This window comes from Oryzias melastigma, linkage group LG18 (genome assembly GCF_002922805.2).
Source record: "Oryzias melastigma strain HK-1 linkage group LG18, ASM292280v2, whole genome shotgun sequence".
In the NCBI taxonomy this organism is placed as follows: domain Eukaryota; kingdom Metazoa; phylum Chordata; class Actinopteri; order Beloniformes; family Adrianichthyidae; genus Oryzias; species Oryzias melastigma.
The window spans coordinates 25372262-25382670 of NC_050529.1; the positions used below are offsets into that span (position 1 = coordinate 25372262).

Genomic DNA, 10409 nt, shown 5'->3' on the forward strand with positions numbered 1-10409 from the left:
ATTTTGCTCTTCAAATGGATCAAATCTCTCAAAGAGGAATCCAAATGTAAAGACACTTTATTAAAGTCATTAACATGTTTTAGGTTGTGAGTGACAAATGAAGCTATCTCAATTTATTAAAAAAATAGTATATTGACACAAACAAAAGTAGTAGTCAAATGTATCGAGACACTAACACGTTTAGTTACACTCAAGGATTGTAAGGAAAAAATAGCAAAAACAAATGTATTTTGAGGAACTCGGTGGAGAGGAGAGCTCCATCAGGGAAAGACGACGTCCTGCTGTCAGCTCAGAGATCCTCTTCAGCTGGACAGCTGTCCATGCTGCTGTTCCACCATGGCTTCACATGCGCGGCCCAGTTCTCCCAGTTTGACCTTCGCATACTCCGCTCTGTTCAGGGCCATCTGACAGTCCTTCCTGGCAGAATACGTGGACCCCTCATGAGGCTGGCCTGTTGCTACCTGGTGGAGTTCAAAAGATTGACTTCATTACTTCATCATGACAGCCTAGTGATGCAGCAGTTTTCCTTTAGTCAGGTCAAACCGAAAGTCAGTTCAAAATAAAGAACATTTTTGTGAAGCTAAACTGTCCAGGATGATAAAAGAGGGTGGCCCTGGGGTGTAGTGGTTTGCCTCAGAGGGGGAGTTTCTGGTTCAAATCCCAGCTGGGTTCTGCTGAAGTTGTCCATGTTTTCTCCAGCTTCCTCCCACAGACCAGAAACATGCTTCACAGGTTCATCGAAGGTTCTTAATCATGTGTCAAAGTCAAGGCCCGGGGGCCGGATCCGGCCCTCCACATCATTTAACTTTACTGTTATTAATGACCCGATGTTATCTTGTGCTCATCTCTAACTTGTATAATTTTGGAAAAATATATTTTTATGGAGAGTCAAATATTGAAAATTATTTTAGGTTTAAATTGATTTATTCTGGAATAATATTCCTGCCTTTTTATCATTCATAATTATGTTAAAAAGTTAAAGTTTTAAAGTTTTAAAAATTGACATTCTGCTAGTTTTTTTTTACTATTTTAGCATTTATTAAGATTTTTTAGGATATTTTGGAGTTTAGCTAATATTTCAGCTGCATGCTAGCTGTTACAGCTAAACTCGTTTTTTTATTTAGTTTTTAGGCTAATTTGGCATTTAGCTAATATTTTAACTAGCTATCAACTTCAGTATTTTTAGCAATCAATTTCAGCATCTTCAGGTATCAAATTCAGCTTACAGCATTCACACTAGCATTATCACAGCTTAAGCTATATATCTAGTTCATAATTATGTTAAAAAGTTATGGTTTTGGAGTGTTCAATAATTTTTCATCCTGTTCAGCCCGTGACCTAAGGTGTGTTTTGGATTTTGGCCCCTTGTGGGATTGAGTTTGACACCCCTGGTTTAGAATAAACCCCATCCTTCACCTAGCAGTGGCTGGATAGGCTCCAGCATCCCCATGATCCCAAACCAGAGGATTTACTAAATAAATGGATGGCTGTAAAAAGTAAAAATTAGGTCAAAAAAATGGGAATAACCGTTTTCTTCCTGATAATTGAGATAAGAATAAAAAAAAACAGCTTTATTATTTTTTTTGCATTGAATCATTCATTACGCATGTTTGTATATTTTATTGTTGTAGGTTTCTTTGCTACTGTTCTAAAAGGAATATTTTTGTTTGAATAAATTAGGTTTTCTCAATAGTTTAAAAACTAAAAATAATGAAAAATACAACATGTGTCCTATTAAATTAATCAATCTTTTCTTTTGATAGTTCGACCACCATAATTTCTAATTTCAAATTGCTCCCAGTGATCTTTTAATTATCATAATGCTGTTTTTAGACTTTTTTTGATGCCATTTTTTGGACAGTTTCCGCAGAGTGACTAGAGTTCATCAGAAATTCACCTGAGTTGTGGGCGGGGGTAAGTCTGAGCTGATATCCCATTAACCCTTTGTTTACCACCTCTCCCACTAGTTGCTGTTTCTGATGTTTTGAGCTTTTAATGTACGGCGCCTTCTTTGACTCCGGTCATTTTAAGGAGCCAAAAAAAAGGAGGAACCTGGGTTGATTATAGAAATACTCAGAAAAGCAGTTTTAATCTTGATTTTCATGATCTATGTCCTCCATCATGAGAAAAACGCCACAAGAACATGCTAAGAACACCTAAACCACCGTTTTCATAGGAGTGGATCTTAAAACTATTTATTTTACTAACTAAGCAATAAATACTGTCTTCTTCTTTGATGTAATACTTAAAATTAAATAACAGTTTTATCTTTATGTAGTTTAAATCACTAGTATTGTAAAACTGTTTTTCATGACCATAATATGGACAAATCAATATTGAATTGAAGACTTGTTACATGAACTCCTTTTTCTTCAGTAGTTCAGCAGTAACCAGAACGCTCCTCCGGTTCTGTTCTGGTACCTGTGTGAGGTAGCGGATCTGGGCACTCAGTTCACTCTCCACTCGGTTTATGGAGCTTTGGAACTGCAGTAGTTGTCTCTCCACGAAACTTGCAATCTGCTTGTCCTTAGAGAGCTCCAGGACAATATTACCTGGAGAGCAAAGAAACAAACATCAAGTCAGATGAAGGACTATGAATTTAACTTGTGACTTGATTCTATGGTAACTTTATCTAAAGTTCTAACAGTTCCTGACACTTCCTCTACATATTTCATCTGCTGCCTTTAGGAGTCCCCCCCCCTCCTTTATCTAACCTTCTTCTCTGCATCCTCCTCTCTCACACAATCATGTTCTCCTTCTCTTCATCCATGGACCTCCTTTAGTCTTCCTCCAGACCTCCTTCCCACCATCATCATCACTCTTCCTCCTCTCATCGTGTCCAATCATCTTCATCTGCTTCCAGAACATCTACCATGATCTGATCCTCTGATGGATTCATTCCTGATCCTGATCCATCCTGATCTCTCCCAAAGATCCTCAACATCTTCATCTCTGCTTCCTCCAGCTCTGTGTCTGCAAAGACACAAAGCAGCTCCTTCTGATCTTCTCCAGAAACTTCCTCAAAGCAAACATCAGTGCCTCTCTGTCTCTGCATGAAACCAAACTGTTGCTCACAGATGTCAATCCAGCATCCACTCCTCTTTCCCATAATGCATTGTGTCTCATCAGTTTTAATTTTCTGTGGTTTCTCTGCTCGTCTCCTTTCTTCTTCTTCCAAATCGAACCAAAACTTTTCTCCTCCGTTACTCATCACTAGATCTTGTTAAACTCTTCCATCTCTAAAGTTCTGTTCATGATCCATGTCCTTCCTGTCTGTGCTTTTCCTCGGAGTCCTCATATCTCTGGCTCGAGTTTTCTTATGGATGCATTCACTCACTTCCTGACACTTTTCTAGGCTCCAAAGTCTCACACAGTCTCTGATTAAATCAGATTAGGCCAGAAAACGAGAGTTTTGTGGTTTTCTTTGTACTCCAGATACATTTCTGACATTGTCATCCTGCATAAACTTGTATAGTAAATACACAAAGAGGGAGAACACATAGATGAATGTCGAGCTAGCTTTATTCTCCTAAAAATGTTCAGCTATTTTCATTAAACATGTCAAATAATTTTAAATTAGAACATAGAGAACGAGGTTTTTCAAAAATCGTTATTTGAAAAAGCCCAGCAGCGACGTTTTTCCTCCCTTACCTGCACACTGCAGGACCATCGCTATTTCTTTCTCCACTTCCTCCAGAGCTCGGAGTCGCTCATTGGCCATCAACAAACAGAGAAAAGGGCTCTTCTCCGGGAACCAGTTCGAAACGAGCGGGTTTACACCGTCTCTTTACTCTAAACCTTCACCAAAAAGTTTAAAAGGCGATGGTGTAAAAAGAATCAAACGAAACAGAGATAGAACCAAAAGCTCAGTCACGGAGATCATGTAGTGAATGTGTCTTCTTCTTCTGTGGTTCAGCAACAGTAACTGAACGGTGCATTACCGCCACCTACAGACAAGAAGAGGGAATGAGCGCTCTTTCCTTTATTTTTTCCCCCCATTTTCTTTCAAATAAGTTATTGTTGCTTTAAAAATGACTGTTTTTCTTTATTGTGTGATTGCTTAATAACCATTCACTCTATAGTGATTATTTTGTGGGCACCAACCCCACCTGCTCATGAAAATTAGAAGAAAACAATAAGATAATGTGCAGATAAAAGGTTGTTTGCTGTGACATTCTTGAAAAGTGGATTCAAACGTTCAGAATGATGGCTGCCACTTAACATGAACTATTTTTTTTATTTATAATTTTTTTTTCTTAGTCATTGATCATAACATCTGGATTCTTTCTCAGATACTTTCCAGTTTCAAGATTAAGTAAAAGCCATGTAACAATACATTTTGAAGAACAAACTTTACCAAACCTCTTTCCCCATCTCAAATAAAAATAAAATATATCTTTAGAGATTACGATCCATTTTTTTTTACAAAATATCTTTACTTTCTAATCCCACCAAAAGTAAAAGAATCAAAATCTTATATTCGATTTATCTTTCTAATGATTACCTTCATAATAAATTCAGAATGCAAACGCATGCAGCTTGTGCAGCAGTGATATGTTCAGTTCAGCACCTTTTTTTATTCATGTGAGAGACGTAAATATTTCTGCTTTGATTTTCAGCTCTGGTGAACTTTTAATAGCGTTTAGTGCTGCTTTTTGAATTTCCAAATGATTAGATTTAGTCTGCAAACAGACAACATAAAAAGCAGCATTTTGTAACTTAATACTATTTCCTTAATTTTATTCACATAAATGTGTTTTTTTAAGTGCTCCGTTTAAAAATGAAGAACTTTTGTGGAAGAATGTACAAATTATTTAAAGCTCATGTCTTATTTGAATTCTTAAAACAGAATTCTGAACAGGGTAACAGATCTTAAATTACAGATTTATTTTTTAAGTGAAGTTTTATACAGTAACACATCTCTTGTATTTCTTTTTTGTTGTTTTTATTCTCATTGAAGTCTTTCTTTTTAATTACTGGAATGTTCTGAGTTGTTTATATTTACACGAGTGTAACTTTTTTTTAGTTTTCTCTCGTTTTTCTTTTTTAAATAAACTTTGTTGTAAACATCAGTTTCAGTATAAAAAAGCTGTTCAAAATGGCCAATAATATACATTGTACATATATACAAACAGACAAACAGCATAAAAATAAACAAAATATGAAATAACATAAAATGCCAGAGATAGACACAAACAAAAAATGTACTGCAGTGAGTAAATAAAAGTAGGAAGTTTACATTTCTGATTTTATATTGAAAACCAATTTTACACCCTTGTGTTTTTTGAAAAAATGGATTGATTCAATATATGTTTGGCCTCCACCAGAAATAAAGAAAACTTACAAATTGTATTAGAAAATTTGCATTTATGGATGCGAAATTGCAAGTAAAATGAATAAATTAATAAAAATCGAAACATTGAATTCTTATGCGGGTGGAAGCCAAACAACACATGCTTAGTAAAGAACTTTTACGGCTACGTTTTAATATAAACGATAACATATGCACATTCTGGGAAAAGGAAATTGAAACCACGCAACATTTATTTTACTCTTGTCCCCAAACACAATTTTTTTGGAAAGAGTTACACAACTGGCTGAGAAATATATTCGCACCTCCCTGCAGGTGTTTGGCGTTTTTTTTAAAGTAAAAAAGCACCTCTTTATTTGTCAAAATCATTGGTGAAAATACTTTTTCTTCCTATCCTGTACTCGCTTTGACACATACCTCACATTTGAGACAATTCCAAGAGTACCTTTTTTTTTATATAACTTTATTAACAGACAAACAAGATAGCACAACAACAAAGTGAATGTCTCAGGGGAAATTAAAGTGAGTACATATTATAGAAAAGCAAACAAGCAAAAATCATAAACATATACTGTATGAGAAAAAGAAACATCAATCCAAAAAAACCTCGGGGTTTGTTATAGATTACATTTTTCAAAAATCAAATTAGTTTTAATTGCCTTTTTGTTTTGAATTTGTTTAATGTCATGACTATACTGGTTAATTTCATTCAAGAAATGTTGGAATCTGGGCTTGGAGTTCGACCACTTGGCCTTATGAATATGGAATTTGGCCAATAATAAAAACAACTGTGTTATAAAAATAAAATCTTTGTCGACTTTGTTAGTAAGGTAACCCAAAATAATTTCTTTATCTAAAAATGTTACAGGTTTCTTTGTTATGTTTCCAATATGATTCCCAACTTCTGTCCAAAACACATGTGTATGTCTGCAGTCCACAAACAGATGATAAATGGTTTCCTCTTGAGTCCCACAGAATGAACAGGTTTGGTCCATATCAACAGCAAACCTACTCAAAGTTTTTTTAACAGGATATATTCAATGCAGTATTTTATAAGACACCTATTTTACTTTGTTATTTAAGCAGTATTTGTTACCAATAGTCCAAACATAAGACCAGTTTATGTCAACAAACTTTGAGTCCCAAAAAAATCTCCCAGCAGGTAAGGTTGTGGTATGAAAAAGATTTCTTTGCTTATTGGAAACTGAGTTAACACAAAGATCCACATCGGCCAAAAAAATTGTCTAAGTAGGTAATTGATCGGTGTTACACATCCCTTTAAACAGCTGTAGTAGACTGGTTGGAATGGCATCTAACACTATTGCATATTCTTTGGGTGGAACAGGAATATGGAATTGGAAAAGAAATTTTTCATATGTCAAAAGATGTCCATGTGGATTGAAAAGTTGTCTTATCAGAACAATATCATTTTCATACCATCTAGGAAAAAAAATAGATTTATTTTTGTACTGTACATTACTGTTATTCCAAATGAAACAAGAAGTTGGAGAAAAATTGTGTTTATAAATTAATTTCCAGGCCAACAGGGCTTGCTTATAAAAGTTTGAAAGTTTTGTGGGCAATTTTTCAAGTTTATAATCACATTTGAGCAGGAACTTAATGCCTCCCAACGTGTTAAATATATGGTTGGGAAAGGCATTCCACATATTGTCTTCTCCTGTTAGTAAATTCATTAACCATTTTATTTTAAAAGAGTTGTTTAAAGTTTCGAAGGCGAGTACATCCATGCCCCCATTCTTTTTGGTGTTGCACAAAACATTTTTCCTTAGATAATGACATTGTTTCCTCCAAATAAAATCAAACAATGTTTTGTCTAATAATTTACTGATATGTTTGGGCATTTCTAAAGACAGAGACAGATAGACAGATCTCGATATTCCCTCAGCTTTAGATAATAGAATTCTACCATTAAGTGAAAGATCTCTCATGAGCCATGTATTATATCTTTTAGTAATTTGGTTTGAAATTAACATCACTGCGATTTGTTTCATTTTTATCAATAATTATACTGAGATATGTAAGTGAAGTTTTTATTGAAATACCATTGATTAGATCACAGTCTTTAAGGGGAAACAGCACAGATTAAGAGTTTAAATTCTCTTCCTAAAGCTGTAATGCCTCGGAATTGATATTTTTTAATATGAAGGGCCATAACCTGGGCAACTAGTAAAAAGAGGAAAGGGCTAAGAGGACATCCCTGTCTTATTCCTCTGTTGGTGTCAAATCTGGGTGTTGTGCCATGAGCAAGTTTAATGGAGCTGTTGCATCCATTGTACAGGCTGTCATGGCGGTTTGACGTAAGGACGTCGCCATATTGGATGTTAATAGCGATGGACGTCAAACAGGAAGTCTATGACCAGAACGAAAACAAAAAGTTTAACCCAGAATGGGAGTTTTTTTTTTTTCGGAAGCAGAGATTGACTTTCTTCCAAGCATTAGTTTACGACAAGTGAGTGTTATTCAACATGGCGGAGAATACGAAGGTAAGTGAAAGAGTATGCCATCATAATTCTCTATAAAACAAGTATTTGTTTTGCTGATACATTCTGTGACTATGTCAATTTAAATGACTAAATGCATCACTTATTTCTTTTTCCACAAAGTTATTTTTAATCGGAATGATTCGAAGCTCCGTGTTGATGCTAGGTTAGCTTAGCTAAATAATACGTCGGTTTTCAACTTCTCAATATTTAATTTTTAATTTTAGTTATGCTTTTATACACCATATGTTCGATGTTTACTTCTAAAACAGAGTGGGGCAAAGACATTAAGTCCTTAATAACAGACAGAAACAAGTAAGGCTGAAGCTTTTAGCATGCAAGGACGCATGTCCAGCACAAAACCTGAGATAAATTCACGTTACTCGTGCAGCATTACGTGCACGTGCTTTAAGTTTGATCTTACTGCACATCTTCAGGGTTAATGCATTAAAAAAAAAATGTTTTCACATTATCTAAAATATAACGTATATTATGTTAAAATGTGTGTTAACACATAATAGTTCAGCAGCCACCATTACCCAAGAAAATTTAATAGCTTTATGGAAAGATTGTGAATTGCAAACCTGCTTTACAAAAGCCACAGGCAGAGATGGCATTTGAAATAGAAGAAGCCTTAAATAAAATTAAAAAACATGTTAAAAATGGTGATGTGGATACAGAAGACAGCTGTTTTTCATCCCATATTTGATACATATGGAAATTAGTTATTAACCGTATTTGAAATGTCAATAAAATATTTTTCTTAATCTTTTTTAGAAAATGATTTGTTGACTTTTTGTTTAAATGCACGTGTCAATTCTTACGATAATTTCAGCATGACATGCCAGTTTTGCGGAAGTGGTGGTGCCTGCTGTTGTTGGAAAACAACTCTTTAAACGGGACGACGCTGAAGTTGGCTTCCGATTCGCGAGAGCGTTCCACTGTATTTTTAGAACTCAGACCACCTAAAAACAGCTCACCTCACACACCTCAGACACGCGCTCTATAGTGAGTAGAGGGAATTCCGACTGATAGACTTGCAACCATAGACTGTAAAAACAATGGACAGATCGAGCAATGAGGTCCCCCATTGGAAATGCATTACTTCCTCTCCTCATGAAAGTAGGCCGCCGCTTCCACCGTCAATTCCTGAAACGAATACCGCCATTTGCAAACAATCTTCAGCGATTGGTCTGAGTCATAGCTGAGTCATCGAATCTACAGGAAGTACTGTCGCCAATCTGGAGTGAGTTTATTGCAACCATCTGCCTCTTTCCACGCCTTTACCACGAGACAGCGGGATGTAAACAGCTTCTACTTTAATAACACCGGAGAATTGTACAAGTCATTGTTGAAGCCTTTGAGGGAGAACCATTCCAACATTTGATTCTGTCAGCGGTCCTTTGGGATTTACTTACATTTATTCCTTTTTGACGAGATAAAAGGAGCATTTGGGTGATGCTGCTGCAGAGCCCCCCCAAACCCCCCCCCTTGTGCGCGCGCCGCAGCAGCTTGTCTCTTCACATGCGCTGCCAGGTTTACAGTCTGATCAGATGCACGTGAGAAGCGCGTTCGGCGGTATTTAAAATAAATAACCATCCTAACAAGTGAACAGCTGGATCTTTTTCTGTTTGAAAATACAATCAGGTCCTTTCAAGTCTGTCTCGCGCTCCTCAGACGGCTGCGTCTAATTCAGGCTGAAGCTGGAAAAGTGAAGATGAAACTTTGGTTGGTGATTTTATGGAGGAGCTGTACCATTCAGTATGATACACAACTTATTATTTAAAATCTACAACCAAAACAGTGAAAAAAAGAAAAACAAACGTTAAACAAACAAAAAAGTCCAAAGCACATAACCTCAGAGTGAAATCTATTTCTACAGAGTAAATCCTCATCTAAAAATGTCGACAGCATGCTCCTCTTGTTGTTTTAAACTGCTGCATCGGTACATTCCATTGAGGAAAACAACAGTAGGACAATGATTGGTACATTGTTGAATTGTAAAGTAGGTGTTAAAAGGTCTTCACGGACCCATTGATGAAGTCTGCTCCCATTGGCTACCCGTCATCTGTCAATCAAACCCCCCAGACGGTCGACGTCAGACCCACAAACGCTTATTGAGCCATCTGATTGGTCAATTTATAACTCTAATAACTTGTGATAATGGAAAAAAATCTTAAAAAAAAATTAGGATTAGAAAAAAGAAGTTAATCAGAAAGCAGCAGAGGAAGAATGATTATTCTGACATATAAAATGACTGAGAAATAACTGTCTGTTTCTCAATGTAAGTCAATGGGACTTTGGCCTTTTTGGAACCCAGTGGTACTTCCTATATGGAACACGGAAGGAGGGGGGCTTGCTCTGTCCAGTTATTCTATATACAGTCTATGCTTGCAACGAAGGATGTACGCGCTGACGTCACTGCAGTGAAAGAGCTCTGACGTCAGCGCGTTCATCTGCCGTCAACGTAGGATGACGACAGATGTTGTCACTAATCGTAGCGGTAAATGTTTCGCTGTCAATGATTTCGTCACTGCGTGTCAGAATGACAAGTTCACACGGAATAAAGTATCGTCCAGAAATCATTTAACTACACC

At 36.2% G+C, this 10409-nt stretch overlaps 1 protein-coding gene across 1 annotated transcript; it reads right to left on the reverse strand.

Moving 5' to 3' along the window:
* Window positions 1–39: 39 nt before the first annotated feature.
* med11 (mediator complex subunit 11) lies at window positions 40–4600 on the reverse strand. The gene is made up of 3 exons (XM_024287441.2): window positions 3652–4600; window positions 2422–2552; window positions 40–461 (listed from the first exon to the last, which is right to left on the reverse strand). Exons 1-3 carry the CDS (start codon window positions 3719–3721, stop codon window positions 303–305), a joined length of 360 nt encoding a protein of 119 aa, XP_024143209.1. The 5' UTR covers window positions 3722–4600; the 3' UTR covers window positions 40–302.
* Between the last annotated feature and the right edge of the window lie 5809 nt (window positions 4601–10409).